The sequence below is a fragment of the Stegastes partitus genome, unplaced genomic scaffold (assembly GCF_000690725.1).
Source record: "Stegastes partitus isolate 25-593 unplaced genomic scaffold, Stegastes_partitus-1.0.2 Scaffold91, whole genome shotgun sequence".
NCBI classification, from domain to species: Eukaryota; Metazoa; Chordata; class Actinopteri; family Pomacentridae; genus Stegastes; species Stegastes partitus.
This window is the reverse complement of record NW_007577822.1, coordinates 67096-84958: the sequence shown is the minus strand read 5'-3', so window position 1 is coordinate 84958 and position 17863 is coordinate 67096. Positions and strand designations below refer to the sequence as shown.

Here is a 17863-nt window from a genome sequence, read left to right as displayed (position 1 = left end):
CCGATACCTCCACGTTTCCTGCTTCAGAGTGGCTCTAATAAAACTGTTCTCGAAGCTGATTGGTTAAGAGATGACGACAAGCACCGTTTTTTGTTCTGTTGTTCTCGTCGAAGCTGTGAGATCCCACACGGTAACAGAAACAAGAAGTCGCGTTGACGCCTTCCCGGAGTTCCTGCAGCGGAGAAGCCGCCGTATTCTCACACGCTAGTTGCAGAGATTCTGTGCCGGAGTAAATAAGACAGGATGTGTGTCTGTGATTCAGAGAGCTGATGTCAGACTCTCTGGTGGAACGTTAATGTGTGAACTTGGCAGAAACAACAATCGCTCCAGCAGCTAAGGTCTCCATGACGACACCACAGGAAAATAAACCACATTAAAACCTGTGAAAGATGCTCCACATACATCGTATAACTAACAGCTAGCTTGTAGTATGTTTACATAGAACGAGCTTTATGGCTGGGTTCAGACCGTCCGGAAACTGACTGAGGTCCAGACTTGGAGAAGTATAGCATCGAGTGGTGACGACGATAGCTTTTAGCACAACGTCATGTCTGTTGGGTGAAGTGCACATTAAAGATCTTTTATAGGGCTCTTGTTTTAAACCATAAGCTAAATTAGCTAGTTAGCTCCAGTCTCTGAAATGTTTAACGATGGTTATATTTTCCAGATAACATGCTGCTGTTGTCTGTTTGTCTGAAATTTAAATATAATCTCATTTAAAAAACTAAAACCAGCCTTGAAAAGTGTCACTACCCACTTTAATAAGAGATTTATGAACACAAACCTGGCCGGAAACCCTCCAGTCATTGATTCAACCACTGAAAACTGATTTCTGTGTGACTTTTTTCACAAAAGTAGTTCCTTCTAACCTTAGTTGTTCCTCTATACCATTGCTTCCTGTAGATCTACGTGGTCCCTGCCTCTACTCACCCTGACTGCAGTCTGAGCACACCTGCTCACCCACAACTCAGACATTTTGAAACATGTTCAAACTTTTCTTCCTGCGTGGAGTCTCCATGTTCTCCCCGTGCAGCGTGGGTTCTCTCCGGGTTCTCCGGCTTCCTCCCACAGTCCAGAAACATGCTGAGGTTAATTGGTGATTGTAAATTGTCCGTAGGTGTGAATGTGAGTGTGCTTGGTTGTCTGTCTCTAAGTGTAGCCCTGTGATAGACTGGTTACCTGTCCAGGTGAACCTGCCTTCACCCTGAGTCAGCTGGGACCGTGGTGAGGACTAAAGTGTGGAGATAATGGATGGATGGATGTTTGAACTTGATATTGCTTCAGAGGTAAATCAGTTATATAGAGAGCCTCTCCCTCACGTAAACCCCTACGTTGATCAGATTGGTTCCTTCAGTTTGTTATCTATGAAGACCTGGAGGTCAGAATCCTGACCCGTGATTGTGAAAGTGATTTTGAGACTGTTGGTACACTGTGGTCTCAAGTTGCTCAACCGTGGCAGTCACTGCTTATTATGCTCATGACATGCCTTCTGGCATATGAAACACAGCATATGGACGCGTTAACAAGGTTAGAGAAACTTGATTTCCAGCGGATGGGCTCTTTAACAAAGCCGCTCCAGTGAACATGTGACAGTGCTGTCAGGGGCAGCAGGTATCGAGCGCACCGGAGACATCACCTGCAACTCAGGGCTGCCACTTCCAGCTCCTCCAACTCACCAGCAGCTCTTCACCAGCTGTACTCATTATCACCAGTAAAAAAAAACCCATAAGACAAACACCTGTATGCTGGGGTTAGCAGTACAGCGTTTGTTGTTCTGAACGCAGGATTTCATCTGTTGCTCTGCATGCATTTATTGGTAATTATGTGAATGAAGTGGGCGTTCTATGTGGCTCTCCATCGTGTGCACGGCTTCAAGTTGATTGTGATTTATGGAGAAAAAAAGAAGAGGTGTGCATGCAGAGAGCGTCACAATCTGAAGTGAGAGTTTGCTTTAGTGAGATTTCTTCATGCCAGTAAGACTTTCTGGTTAATTTGCATAAACACACGGGCTAAACATTCAGGTGAACTGGAGGATCTCTACGTTTTAACAGCGTCGATGTTTGTCTGAGGTGTCCTGAAAGAAAGCCGTGCACATGTCAAAGCTGCTCTCCCCGAGAAGCACACAAATCGGACCTGTAATTACAGGAGACGTTTAAATTTCATCATGACTCCCACAAGTGTTCGCCGCCAAACGCTGGAGTATCAAGTGGTGAATGCAGCCTCTAAAAAAAATACAAAAGAATTGTCTTGACTGTTTGGCAGCCTCTGCGCCAGTCAGATAGGTGGTTTTTAATTCTATTTATGCCTTGGGGCCTCCATTCCATACACTCTGGCCCTGTCTTATGGAGAAACATCCATCCTGTCCACCTCCAACGCTCTGCTGCCGTACGCTGTGTGTGTGTGTGTGTGTGTGTGTGTGTGTGTGTGTGTGTGGTGGGAGGCTTGTGTGCACGCCTGTGACAGAGATCTATAACAGCGCTTCCTTTATTTGTGTGGATGATGAGTAGGCATGTCTCTCCTCTTCACTTCTTTCAGTTCTGCAACTTGTGGAGTGAGCAGCAGCAGCAGCAGGACAAAAGTTTACACCTGCTTACATTAATACACATTATTTAATAGATTTTTGTGTTATATGTTCATGTTCCTTGTGCTCTCTTTTCTTTATTTCTGTATTTTTTCCATCGTTCTTGTGGGCCACAGAGTTGTGGAACCCTCACATGTACCAAATACAACCTCTGTGCTTCATACGTGTTGGTTGTTTTGCTGCATGCCGACATTTCACCCACAAACAACATGTATGTTGTGAAACTAGTTCAGGTTTCGCTGCCTGTTAGTCACCGATAAAGAGTGAGCCGTCTGTATCACGACTGATTCATAAAACATGAGATCGGAGACGTTATTGTGAACACGCCGCTCTCCACAATGCAGCAACGCTTTCTTTTTGCAATCTGCTGAAGCTCTTTTGTTCTTTCTCTGCTCTCTTGCTCTTGAATAGTCTTTAATCACCCAGCGTGCAGCCTGATCAGGCCACCTCAGGACAGATTTATGGAGGAAATAATCGTGTGTGAGCTTCACACTCCGCCGCCGCTGACAGCGTTTTGCAACTTCACGTGGTGACCGATCTAACGTCAATGTCGTCCACGAGCCCGCGGTCCTCCTGTTTTTCTGCCTCCCCGTCAAGTCTCACGAGTTGTTTTATTCTCGACACGCATTCTGAAGGCTCTCTACTTCAACAAACGAAGCATTTGGATCTCTCCTCGGTCATCGCGTGTCCTGATGCGATGCCTTGGCTCGGCTCAGCTCCATGTTTGTGTGTTTGGCGAATGCCAGTGAGCTACGAGGCTGCTGAGGCTGCTGGCTTACAAGAAACAGGCTCGAAAACAGTCAGATGCAGTTTGTTACTGGCATTAATTCGTTGAGGAGTTTTTATTGCGCTCCCCACAGACCTGCTGGTGGGCGATGTCACGGCGCCGCTGCCAAGCTGAGCTCTGACGCTGCTGCTTTCTGCCCGTATCCAGTCTTGGTTGTTTCCTCGCTGGCGACATATCAAAACGTTTCACGCTATCGGTTACAACGGCGCTAACTGTTGATGAATCTTGTCAACACTCGGTTAGTTTTGATGTATTGATGTTTCCTCTAATGTTGATATTGTTCTGGTGGGTTTCCACTTGGCTGAGCCTTGCCTGAGGTTAGAAGTGGGTTACAGTAATACTATATTGGCTTTGAATCCTTCGACATATTTCTGGTTTAATTGGCTTCGGTTTTGTTTTTAGGTCATCACATACAGATTTTTTTCTTCTTTTCTACATGCTTCGTATTAGCGTTATAGAAAGCTAATTAACTGAGAGCATTGAGTTATGTGACAGCTTCTTCTGTTGTTCACATATTACAAATTAGGCCTGAACAGAGCTTTTGTTAAACTTCTCCGGATTAGCTAATTACGCTCCATGAACTCACGGCCATCTGCTGTTTATCAATCAGGGGATCTTCTCTCTTCACTTCACTAATTACTATATTTCCCTTAATGATTGGGAGTACATGGTGTGGGAGATGCTAACATGGTGGTTAGCTCCCCGTCCACATGTATGAAGAGCCTTTAAAGCCTTCTGTCTGACCGGTCGTGTCCTGCGGTCAGTGAAGTGGTCATTATCCTGGGGGCTGTGAGGAGGAGCAGCTTCTTCTCAGGATGCATCATCAGGAACTTACAAAAAGCTTTCAAACATTCAAGTGGTTCCTTAACTTTTTTTTTTTTGGACAACAGCACCCAACAGAGGAATTTATGTTAATTTATGTTAAAACACCCAAAGTTCTCCAGTTCTCTAATTTCACATGCAGGTAATAAACACACAGATGCTCTTTAGCTTTAATAGATACAGGAAGTCATTTCTGCACATATTTTCTGATATCTTCTCATGGGATGACGCTGAAGAAATGACACTTTGCTGCAATGTGAAGCAGTCGGTGCACAGCTTGTACATTTACTGTCCCCTCAAAATAACTCAACACTCAGTCATTAAAGTCTAAACCGCTGACAACAGAAGTGAGTACACCCCTACGTGGAAATGTGACGTACCGTATGAGTTCATTTGCAAAAACAAACCTCCAGAAAACCCACGTTTCCATCGTCCACCTGAGACAACATCAGTCAAACTTCAGTTATCTCTGTCTTTGTCATTTCTACTGATTCAGATCCACTCAGCTTCAGTTTGACTGATTTTATCTCAAGCAAACAACAAAAAAATAACTTTTCTGAAAATCTACAAAAATAGATTTTTTGCAAATTAACTCTTCATTTGTTCTTTTATTTAATATATCAATATATTTTTACATCAGTCATTCAGAATAAGAGCCAGCAGCTGCTTTACGGATTCAACTAACAATGAATTCAACTAAACACAGTCCAGTGACTCCACCATAAGCAGTGATGAATATGTGTCTGCTATAAGTTTGTCTATAATGCCTCTCGTTTGTCAACTTAGATTCAGTTCTCTCAAACTGTCGATATTTTCTGACTAATAAAACACCTCGAGCCAAAAACCAAGTTCCTGTTGCAACCAGCAGTCCAGACATCACATTGAAAACAAATCCTATCATAGAGATCTTGATATTTATTGCTTTTTTCCCCTCGTTTCTATATGGAGACGTAGAAACCGTAGCATCCAGTAAGTGTTTTCTAATATGAGGAAAATACAGGAACCATATGTTAAATGTTGCGCCACCCCTGACCTCTGCGTAGGACACAGCGGGGTGCAGCGACGCCCACTTTGAGCAGCGCTGCCCTTGAGTACGTGGGGGGGTGAAAGAGTGATGACCACTCTATCAGCCATTAAAGCCTCCGCCAGCTGTGCAGACCCACACAGCTCCTGACAGCTCTTCCCATGCCCGACTGCACCACCCACAGAGAGCGAGGCACCTCCTTCCTGCTGCTCGGAGACGCTGTAATCGCCGCTATCCCCCGCCGGCTGCAGTAATACCTGAATTAAACAACAAAAAAACATCCAGTGCCTTTATCTTTATGCTGCTAACTTTTGACTGTTACTCATTGGTCATGGCGGCGCCCACTGTGTATTAATCTTCACTGTGATATTCTTGGCTTATCTTGCTTATGTTCAGCGTGGGTTCTGATTGATCCGGCTCTTTGTTTCCTCCCTACTGCGGACTTTTAGGGTTTTCAGTTAATTCCTATGCTGTGAAATTCTGCTTTTTCACATTTAAACGAGGCGCCACACTTTCGTTTTAATGACATCCAGTAACTTCTGTGTTACGAGAGAGAACCGAACTGTTTTCATGAAGACATTGGGATTCATCCTTTTGGAACCAATTTAATTCAGTCGAATATTCCACATGTCTGTCCTCCATCTGCACGCTGTCCCTCCGCTAACAGCCCGCAACAGCTGGTAGCAAGTCGGCAAAATGGCTGAATCCCAAATATCGGTACAAATGTTGGATTTCTTGTTTTTCCCGGACTGCGCCCAGGTGGTAAACTCATCTCTCTCCTTCATTAGAATGAAAGACTTCTGGAGCCAAATGCTGATTGAGCTACCTGAGGCCAGTGAGGTGTAATTAACGTAGAGCGGTGCTCGGGCATGTGTTGCTCTCCCCCCCGTAGGCCCGGCCCAAAAACCAAGGTGCCTCCCTGCATATTGTTAAGGCATTTTGAAGTGCAGCTACGCCCAGAAAGGCTAAATTCTGCCGCCTCGCCGAAGCCTCCAGCCACCCAGATGGTCCGCTAAATTAATTCCAGATACAGCGCTTAATGATGGCTGCTGTTTGATGAACAAATCATAGTAAGTGTCTCAGAAGGATGTAAAAATACATCATTTGATAAATACAGTGTTTTTTTTTTTTAAAGACAAGACTGCTGCACATTTACTGTGTATTAATCCATCATATCTAGTTCCCGGCTCTCTGTCTTTACATTCTGGACATGTACAGCATTTGTTCATAATTAATTAATAATCAGATAAAAACCGTGCGCTGCCCTGCTGCACAGAATCACCATTACTGGGTTTCACGTGGACGGCAATAAGTGGTCAATGCAAAGCAAAAGACAAGAAAGATTGTGTTTGAAATGTGCAGCATCTATGTGCAGATTGGACAACGTGTTCAAACGAGGTCGTATCTCTCGGTTGATGCAGATCTGATGAAACCGTGTACTCAAGATTCACCAAAAAAAACAAAACAATGAATTTAAATTCAAAATTGCGCCGTCTAAAGTGTTTGTCTCAGACACGCGGTGATTGTGTTCACATCCCAGTTGGTTTTGATCATCGTTGGATTTTGTCATTTAAATAAAAATCAATGTATTCACATTTCCATACACTTGACAGATACAGATCTCTGCTACTGATGCTGTTTGTTCAGATGCCTGTAATGTTCACAACACAAACGGGCAATTTAATCTGACGTCCCTGTAAGCGTTGGGCTAACCCTAAACCAGTCTGACTGTGGCGATTGAATACGAGGCCACTTTGGCTTAGAGCGGGCTTAGTGTAATTAAATGCTAATATCAGGTTCTGGATTTGGTTTATCCACCTTATTGGCAGCAGAGGAGGATGAGAGCGACAGGAAATATGAAACACGTCCTTCACGTTGACCAGTGACAGACAGACTGTCGCTGTAAGACAAGGAACCAGGAGATGAAGACAAGCAGCCGTGACTGGTGGGACGGGATCAGCGTGATGGAATTTGGTTGCCTCCGTATCAGCAGAGCATCCTTTTACTGGTAGTGTGACAGAGTTAAGCCGCTCATGAGACCAGAGGAACCAGTTATGCTCCAGTTCTGTTACAGATGACAGTGGTGATAGTCAGCTGGGTGTGTGCTTTTGTTTGTACCTGAAGCTAGGGAATGATGTACACCTGCTTTCTGAGGACTAGCACACTCAGGTTTATTAAAACCGGGATAAGGACTTACCCAGTCTTCTGAAATCAGGATAGGATGCACTGACACAAAAACAGAATCCTTCTAAAGCCAGATCCTGACTGGGTTACTCATGTACATGTAACGCAGTCAGAGTGAGGAGATTCATACAAAATCATTTAAAAACCACTGACCAGTTATTAATCTACAGATGTTTGATGCAGCCTCTACATTTGTCCAGTGAGTAAATCTTCATATTTAGGGCGAACATTGTGGCACGGTGGGGTCGCGCCGCCTCACAGCTTGGAGGTTCTTGGTTTGAATCTCACCTGGGGTTCTTCTGTGTGTTCTCTCTGTGCTTGGACAGGTTCTCACCGGGTTCTCCGGCTTCCTCCCACAGTCCAGAAACATGCTGAGGTTAATTGGTGATTGTAAATTGTCCGTAGGTGTGAATGTGAGTGTGCTTGGTTGTCTGTCTCTAAGTGTAGCCCTGTGATAGACTGGTTACCTGTCCAGGTGAACCTGCCTTCACCCTGAGTCAGCTGGGATAGACTCCGCCCCCCATGACCCTAGTGAGGATTAAGGTGTATAGATGATGGATGGATGTTTCCATTAGCTTATCTTTCCCAGTCCTACATTGAGAAGAGGAGCGACATGATCCTCACACCTCGGTTTGTGGTTTGAGCAGCCGAGGATGAGCAACCAAGCACGTTCACATTCACACCTATGGACGATTTACAATCACCAATTAACCTCAGCATGTTTCTGGACTGTGGGAGGAAGCCGGAGAACCCGGAGAGAACCCACGCTGCACGGGGAGAACATGGAGACTCCACTTGGGTGTCCTCACCGGGACGCCAACCAGCGACCTTCTAGCTGCGAGGCGTCGATGCTAACCACTGAGCCACCACGCCAAATGGAAACACGACTGTTAGAAATATAAATCACAGACGTAAATGGCACAATTTCAGTTGTATGGAATAATTGCCGTCTTACCGCAGCTGCTTTAAACATGTACAAAGTATATTTAGTTCGCATCCCGAGTTTGACAGGAAGTTTTCTAGAGTAGCTCCACCACCTCTCCATCTGTGTCTCAGCTGTCTCCTAAAGGTTTGTACAAGTTGGTCAGAGTTTCCACAATTTCTGCACACTCTCGTGTCGAGTTTATTTTGTGAAATCATTTCACTTTTCCATGTGAAGTGGGACGTGGAGGTTTCAGGTCCTGCTGTGTGTGCATGTTGCAGCTATAGACGAGGCTGCAGAACCTCCACGTCCAGCTGGACCTGGAGGAACGTCACCAGTGTCTCCTTCAGTGACTGGATTTAGTTGTGACCTCGCTAGAGTTTTCTCTCGGAAGTACAAATTGCTCGTTTACAGTAAAGTATTCATTTAAACGGTGAAAGAGAGGCGCTGATTGTGGTTCGTGTTCATTCAGAATTTTTTGTCAAAGTATGAGTAAAAAGGTTTGTGACCACAGTTATTATTATGGTGCAAGGTTAAGTGCTTGCAAAATGTCCCCGCTAATGCATTCCTGTCTTGTCGAGCTGGCTCCTCATAATAGATTACAAAGCAAATGAGAAAAGGACATTATTTCTGAGCTTGATGGCCAATCAGTTTGTGTAATTATGGAAAGCCACACCGCGGCCCTGCGGTCGAGCTGGAGGATGTTGCACATACTGTACATGGTGTCAGGGCTTTGGTTCAACAGCATCCTTGATAGTAAGAAACCTAATTGGGAGACGCTTATGAAGAAAGAGAGAGGATGGTATCAGGTAAACTGACTCGGTGGTCACTGAGCAACCGTCGGTATTAATCTCGGAGCGGTTGTGGTTGTGTGTCTTTTGTGTGACGCTCATAAAAATTACAGCTGATTAAACAGGTTCACTACATTCAGGAGTGCATCCACTTTCAAGTCTGGTTTCACTCGGGGGGATTAAGCGCGTTATCCACCTAGTCTTAACTGATCAGGACGAGAGAGGAGACGAGCGAGTCAGCAGGCTTTAAGAGCAGATGACGGACTCAGATTTGTTATTGCCTCGGTGCACGGTCGACTGTTGCTGCCCATTTATTTTTATTTTTTAATGAACAGGCGCTTTTCCGTTTGTTGATTTGCTTGTATATTGGTTGTTTGGATCATTCTTCCTCTCCCTGGTGCCAATTTCACCTCACCATCTCTCATCTAAATCACTTAGTTTATGGTTTCAACAAGCCTTTTTTTTCCAGCAGCATGTCTGCACTTCAGTAGCAGTCATCTTAATGGCTGTTGTGTTTTGGCAGATTTTAACTCATCATCCCAAGAGTATATTTGAGAGGTCATCATCGCATGGGAATAGATCCCGCTGTGTTTCTCGGAGGAGGCGTAGTTTTTTTAACTCATCCATGGACCTGCTGACAGTAATAGCAGAGTCTATTTGAAGTTGTAGTCACACAATGACACTTGGAGAGAGATTTATAGACGAGAGTGCTGTGCTTCAAGGCTTCGTGTCCCATTTTCTCTCTGTTTACAATAAAATACCATCCCTGCAGAGGGGTCTGCTGGAGCTTCACATGTCCGTTTGTATTGGTCTTTATGGGTTTATTTGTGTATGTGTGTGTGTGTGTGTGTGTTCTCTGTGTACATATGCGTCACTATGCAGGCACCTACAGTATATATACGGTGCTTCTCATTACTCAGATGTGTTTTTTTGGATGTAAGCCATCATCAGAACCTCACAGAGCAGGTTAGACTCATTTAGAGACTTCATTTCCTGTAAACCTGGGAATCTAAATTTAGTCGTCATTAACTACCGGTTCCAAAGCTCGTCATCCTATTCAGATGTGCAGCCGTAAATGAGTGACTAGGAGTTGAAACAGAAAGAGTTTTTGTATTATCGGGGGTTTACAGAATATACCTGGCTTGCTTTTTTCATCCCAGGAAGCATTTAGCTCAAATAAAACAAAACATTTCGAGTAAATGCTCATTTTTAAATGAACATGTGTTTGCAGCTCAAGTCGACGCTGCCTTCAGGTCGGCGGATTTTATCCGAATGCAATTTTTGTTGATGAAAAATATATTGCAAGAGCCGCCTAAGCTGGTAACTTGTTCGATAGTTTGCTGTGAGTAACCTTGTTTAGATCGCGAGCACACAGCCGCTCTGAGCATATGCTTATTCACGTCGACTCGCCGCTCACCATCTCCAGACAAATTAATTTCTTGGAGTTGCCTTCAGCTGCAGGTCTGGCCGAAGCACAGCTGTTGCAGCCAACTGCGGCACTCGAAAACTCTCTCAGCAGTATGAATCATTCAGTTTGGCAAAATATCCAGGACGAGTAGATCCACCGTAGACGATGAAGTAACTAATCATCCTTTAGCCTCATTAATGAAACACTGAGCTCAATGCAGCGGGTTTTTTTTTCTCAAAAATCTAATTGAAGCAGAACTATATACATTTCTGTCACTGCAGGCAAAATCTAAACTAATGATCATATCGTTGTTCTTCTCTCCCCCGCCCAACTTCTGGCTTGTCATGCACTGCTAATATGGACATCCACGCAGGCTCAGGTCAGTGCCATTCATTCTGTACATGTACTCTGCTTTAGCTAATGAAGACAAAATGCATGCCAGATCTGTCCAAGTCACACGTGCTCCCGACCCCCTTTTGGTCCTTTTGGTCGAGAGAAAGAACAACAGTTTGATTGGAGAGAGTGCGACGTGAATGGGAATAATCTATGTCGAGTGGATGATCTGATTTCTAACTGGAGGAAATTCATATTGACGTTTTCTAAAGAACATTCAGACTTCATTATATTCTGAATAGGCGGTAAAGTATAGCGAGCGCGCTCAAGGAAATTGAGCTCGGTAATACTTTTGTCTTTAAAAAAAATGAATCCAGAACTTTTTAAAAGAGAACAAAAGGGCAGAAGACAGACTCCTCGTGTAACATTTCACCCATGCGTGGATCCGCTTGCTGGTAGCTTATTCTAACTCTTTCTAACTGCAACCAGAGCTTCTTGTAAATGCGTGCGACCTAAGATGTAATTGGGAGCAAATCCTGTGTTTTCCTTTGTGCTGTAGTACACCATCTTTAACCCGCCAACAAATTATTGAATATTGATCTGACACCTTATGTTTTTGTTTTGTTTTTGTTTTTTTTGGAAAGTGCCCCGGTGTCACGACGCCTCGCTGCACAAACGCTCTAAATAAACGGTGCATTTATCGAGGAAAGTGACTCAAAAGTCATTTTTTCTGGTGATCAACATTAGCCGTGAAGCTGGAACTGTGTTTCTGCAGCAGTGGTAGAGAAAGTGGGAGAAGAGCAGTTGCCAGTTTACCCAGCAGGGGCATCTGCAGGGACAGATGGGAGATGATGACGGTGTGTAATAGGCATCTGTGTGTCCCGCAGGGGAGGGAATACTCAACACTCATTCCCTCTCTCCAGTCTGAGCACACACACACACACACACACACACACACACTTACTGACACCCATTACAGTTTGTCATAGCTTTTTCCACAAATTGTCCTCAAGAGTACACCTTTTACTGTGGCAGACAGTTACATAGATTGAGAGTAAACACGTGTTTACAGGACCATTGTGCTGGCTGTTCCCTTGGTTATACAGACATGCCAGATTCCGTGGCTGAGTGGGGAGAAGTGAATAGGCTCAGAATCCAGCCAATTACTTCGTCAGCTGAAGGGCTTGTTGCCATGGTCATTGTCGTTGTACACACACCCCATGCTGGTCTCTCCATATCATACACAGATTTGTTTGAGTCTTGATAAAATGCTTTTTTTTTGTTGTTGCATGTTAAGCGTCCATCAGTGAGCTCAAAGTAGTGAAAGCGTTCTTTAGAGTTGAACTTCTGTTAACGGAAACGTACTTGTAAGCTTTCAATTAAAGCCGCGTTCACAAGCCGAATGTAGACAAAATAAGGAACATCATCCTGAATCCAAACTTCAAAAAATGCCAGAAAAGCACAAGATGTTAAAAATAAACGCAACAAGAAGAGAATGCAAGTTGTACGAAATTACACCTAAAAGCTCCAGAGGTTCTTCTTTTTTTTCATTTATTCCTTTCGTTTTGTCTTTTGAGATTTATCAAATCAAAACCCAGGAGGGAAACTGTTTCTAACCTACACACCTCATTAGTTTACTGAGGAAACTTAAAGTGTGCCTTTCCAGCATGTCTGTGTGTGTGGGAATGTCAGTGAGGAAGCTGCTTTGTATGCATATCCCTTTTTTCAGGTTTCATGCTTTGCTGCTTTCTTTCTGTAATTTCTCATATGTGTCCCTTTCTCTCTCTCTCTCTGCCTCTGTGTGTGTGTGTGTGTGTGTGTGTGTGTGTGTGTGCATGCATACAGGTGTACGAGGCTGTGCCATGCCACAGCGAATGCAGCCAGTACGAGTGGAGGATCGAGCCCTGGTCCATTTGCACCATCAATGCCGTGGACGACCTGCCAGCCTGCGGAGAGGGAGTCCAAAGCCGCAAGATCAGGTCAGTGAGCGGGTTAGGCTTGGCAGACTGCGAGGCTGGCATCGCAACACACGACGGGAGGAGCAGACTGGCAGCGGTCCTGTAGCTGGCACTCGCACTGTTCCTGACACTCGCGATGCCAAGGGAAAACAAACAGTCACAACAAACTACTGCCTCCTAATGAGTGCTGATAGATTTTTTTATTTTTTTTTTGCTGTGCCTTTTAGTGCTACTTAAAATAGCCACAGAGGAGAGAAGTGAAGTTGTGACCCTGGTATTGGATTAAGCACCACTGGGCAGCTGTATTATTGTGTCTTAAGAAGCTGAGATGGACTTGTTCGCTGCAAGTCCAACTATAAGCGCCAGAACCAGATTTAAGCTGATCAAACACTCAGCTGAAGATCTGCTGCTACAGTCGGACAAACTTATAATACCTCATTATTTTGTCCTTTATTCAGAAATGTGCATGTACAGTTGTAAACTTGGTTTCCAGCTTCATCACGAGCTGTTAGTCAGTTTTTAAGACCGCTGAGGAACATCTGATGAACGTCAATATACAATATTAACACTGATCTGTGATGCACTCGTATCTGTTCGTTATTATTTTCTTACTAACTTTTCCCCAAAGTCGTTCACCTGAACAATAAATTAGGCTTTTCATTGGTGCTCTGGGTTTCTGGTTTCCATCCATACAGCTAATGTATGATTAAAGAGCAGAATACCCAGACCTGAGGAGCACTAGACAGTAGAATGAATTAATCAATCATTATGTATTGATCAGTTCTGACTATCTGTGACATGAAACGGTGGCGGTCGCTCTCTTCATTGGCTGGTCCTGATTCCATTCATTGCTAATGAGCAGGAGGTCCTGGTGAGCTCAGCGGTCCATGTTTTCCTTTCACTGCAGGACAACAATGTCTTGCTTCTTTGGCCTTGGATGTAAACAGACAGCCGTTCACAAGGTGAAAATATGGGTCATTTGAACAAACAACCAGTTTTTTGTCATTTTTCCACCAAAAGCCGTACGTAGACTTTTTATTTCTATTTTTTTATGAACAGTTAAATGTTCAGAGAGTCCAAACAGGTTGGATAAACCGCAGAGGCCCCTTTAAAACCAGAACCGACTCGGAAATCTCACCTGAGGAAAACAAGGGAATCTATTTTGAGTCAGAAACTTGGAAATGGGGTTTGAAACTCCAAAAAGGTACCGAGTTCTGAGGGCCCCAGAGACTAGTTATAGCGCTGCATCTGCTGCTCTGCTAGGTGTGTGAAGAAGGAGTCGGCGAGCGGGGAGGACAGCGGTGTGGAGGATAGTCTGTGTGATCAGGAGGAAATGCCACCCAGAGCCCAGGTCTGCTTCCTGGCCTGCCCCAACGACTGTGTCACGGCACCCTGGGGATCCTGGAGCAACTGCCCTCCGGTGAGAAACCATAATTGACTGACTGTTGTCTTTGTTTAGGTGACAGTTTGTGCTGTTGTCATGATTGAAAGCAAAAACAGAAGTTCTTTCCTTCACCACTAAGCTGCTTTTTCATTTACACTCTGAATGAAACGGGTTTTCCTCTGCGGTTCTGTACGACTCAGTAGGAAACATTTCCATTTTCAAGGAACCCTTAAAATCCGCATGTGGAGGTTCGGAGGGCATCTGAAGGCATGAATCCACAGCAGGACTCTCACTCAGGAGACTGGGGCTCGTGTCCCCGGTGGGATCATTATCCTTAGACTTACAAGTTGTTGCTCGCTGTTTACTTTTGTTTTCTGCTGTCATGTCACGGTTTGTGTTAGAATACAACACGTTTGGAGCTTCTCGTCCATCCTCTGGGTTTTCAGGGTCACAAGGCCTCTGGGTGCCTGGAAAAGAGCAACGGTGACGCAATGCAGCACATGACATGTTGATTAGACGTGTGTTTATGATGCAGCACAAACTAAAGTAATCCAGGAAAAAATGCATTTTCCTCCAAATATATTCAGTTTAGTTGTATTTCTTTAGGAAACATGGCTGGTCATCATCAGGAAAAAACTAATGAATAAAGACTTTGGCTCTTTAGGCCTGACATGGTGCACTATACAGGATGTACGCCATCTCGTAGGGGTGTCTGAATGTTAAGTTACTATATAGTGCACTCAAAATATCCCACAATGCACCATGAGAAGCAGCGTACAGCCGATGGTCACTAGCTGAGTGATATGGACCGTCATGCGTTGCACAAAAGGAAATGGAAACTAGATGAACAGGAGCGCGGAAAATTCCCGTTTGTTTGGTTAAATTTTATTTCACCTGTTTCTTAGATGGATTAGATGAGGTGGCGGCGCGCACAGACACAGCGCCCCCTTCAGGAGACAGTGAGAGGGAACGTTTTGAGTGTCTTGTCCATCCCAGACGTTCATTCTGCAAAACTTGCAGCTCAGAGACTTTGCTGAACATCAGGACAGTGAACGGTTGTGGTTTGGACATGCTACACCACTTTATTTAAATTGCTTTAAGTTAGTGGATCCTGAAGAGACGCTCTCCCATCTGGTATGTGCAGCAAAATGACAACAAACTTGATTTAATTTGATTTCTTAGCTACGCAATAAACTGTGAATTTGATGTGTTTGTACGACGCTGTTGGGGCACAAATCGCGGCTAACGAGCGACGTAATTAACAGCTCGAGTCGTGTCCGAAATGTGACTTTGCCGAGGTGCTCCCTACATAGTGCATTATATAGTGATCACTATACAGGGAGTAGAGAGTAAGAGGGTGATTCCAGACATAGCCATTGAATATCTCCTCCTGACTTCATATTGATCAGACTGAGGTCTTTACTGTCTTTAATAAACCGTGTGAGTATATAACTAAAACATCCATGAATACATCTATGTGGGACAGTATTCGTTATGCACATGCTCATACGTGTCCTCGTTTATCCAACACGTCAGGCTAATGAGGCGCCGTACAGACTAATAAAGCCAATGCCAGCCTGGAGACAAGTGAATGATTTTTATCATTGTTGAAGTCATTTAATAAATGTCACACATTCACAGCCTCACAAAGGCTAAAATGTGCTTCCACCGTCGATTAAAATCATGTTTATATCATTTAACCTAATGCGCTTTTGTCAGGTCACAAATGAGCAAATTACACTTTCCATTAGAATATCGACGCATTTATCTGACTTTCAGTGTAAAGGTTAATAAAAAACACATTCCCCCAATTTAAGAACATTTCAATGACGTGTCGATTGACTGATCAGAAATAAAAGCTAATATTCTGACCCCAACACTTTTTTTTGCAGAACTTGGTTCAAATTAAATTGAGTTTGCTAATGTGCTTCCGTTCTCCAATGAAGGTGAGGCCCGAGGCTAGAGCTATGTAGCATATGTTCCCCAGTGTTTATAGCCACAGGCTAGTGCTCACACGGTCATGTAGCCGTGTTATATGTTTCCTGTCAGACGTAACGCTTCATTGGGCTGGAACATTGGAGTGAAAGTAAGACCGGGATGAGAAACGGAGCTTCAGAGATCACTTAATTAGTCTGAGTTTTCTCCACAGACCTTTTTTTTTTGTCCTCACGCGACACTTCAGTCTGCAACCTCTGGCAGCGCTCTATACATTAGGACAGCAGAGGAATGCCGTAAACAATGCTAAAGCTGCTAAAAGCTCGTTAAGGTTTAACAGCCTTATAAAGCTGTTGCTGGTGACGCGTGTGGCGCTGACGAGCTGCTGGTGTGCTTCTGTTGTTAGTTTGGAAATGAGGAAGCAAAGACACTCATGTCATATGAATAAAAGATAAATGGTGAGTTTTTACCCATTTCTGCTGCTATTAATGACAAAATAAAAAGGAAAAATACGTTTTCTAAGTAGGAAAGAATTTAATCTCATGTATTGTCCTTCACACCGTTTGAGTCTCACAGAAACTGTCATTTCCGCTGATTAACCACGACGCCACGTCTGAAGCACTCGTCTGTTTCTCAGAGTATCTGAAGCATAATTTTAGGACTCGACTCTGAATAACGGCACTATATCTGGCTCTACACCTGCTGATTACCACTAATTTATAGTTGCTCTCAGGTCCCCCCTGTAGCCTTTCACATTCTCAGAAGTTTCACAGCCTCAATTTTCTGTTCCTATAGTAATTGTTTGTGCATGCTGAGCCATTATGTAGATGTGCAGAGACGCAGCCTGTACAGGTCCCAAACGGAAAAAAGTTCTGGTGCTCACATTTTATAACTTACAGAAAGACGAGTTTTTGACTTCATGCTTTATTGACCAGAAGTTGCCTCCACAGTAACCATGTTTATGCAGCTATAGGCTAAGTGGGAAACAGGTTTGTTGTCCTCTAATCGTAGGGTTGGTGGTTCGATCCCCTCACACCTCCTTGGGCAACACTCTGAACCTGAAGTTGCTCCTGATGGCAGCAGCTCCTTGCATGGCAGCTCTTTGGTGTATGAATGTGTGTGAATGAGAAACACACTGAGTACCACCACTATATAAGTGGAGACCATTTACCATCTACTCACCTCTGTCGTGTGCTGTATGCTGCCACAGACGTAGCCTTCAGATAAGAAAAGAGTTTTCTGCCAGAAGTTGTTCTTTGTTCTCTGTGGACACAATAACGAATGCAAACAATAAATAAAGGAACCTGCACACTCATACATGGAGATACGTTCACGCTGATTCAGCTGCAAAATGCACGATTTAAATGATTTTTTTAAGCTAACCTGCAAACCTCCAGAGCTTCACGTCCTCCCAGACAGCGTGTCTCCTCCTCACCTGTCTCGACTTTGGGCTGACTGATGGGAGGGAGATATCTCACATCCACTTCCTCACACCACAGATGGAGAAATCTCCTCCAAATATGGATAATATTATAAGACACAGAGACGCTTTATGTAAAATATGCTCGCCCGCTGTAATTGGAGGTGGTTGTATAGCCCAGGGTCATTCCTGAGCTGAGCTGGAATGAGGATGTTGTGCAGGTGTGTGATGAGATGGGGGGTGTTATGGGGTCTAAAGGTGGTGCGGTGATGGAGGACAGGACGCTGGGTAATCACACTGCGATGTTTCCCTCC

General features: G+C 44.2%; 1 protein-coding gene across 1 annotated transcript in view; it reads left to right on the top strand.

Annotated features, from left to right (window-relative positions):
- The window catches only part of thsd7ba (thrombospondin, type I, domain containing 7Ba), a 142565-nt gene that overhangs the window by 104399 nt on the left and 20303 nt on the right, over positions 1–17863 (top strand). The window contains exons 15-17 of the mRNA XM_008277183.1: positions 10893–10898; positions 12698–12831; positions 14074–14230. Coding sequence (XP_008275405.1) covers positions 10893–10898; positions 12698–12831; positions 14074–14230 — 297 coding nt within the window. The remainder of the gene's footprint in view (positions 1–10892; positions 10899–12697; positions 12832–14073; positions 14231–17863) is intronic.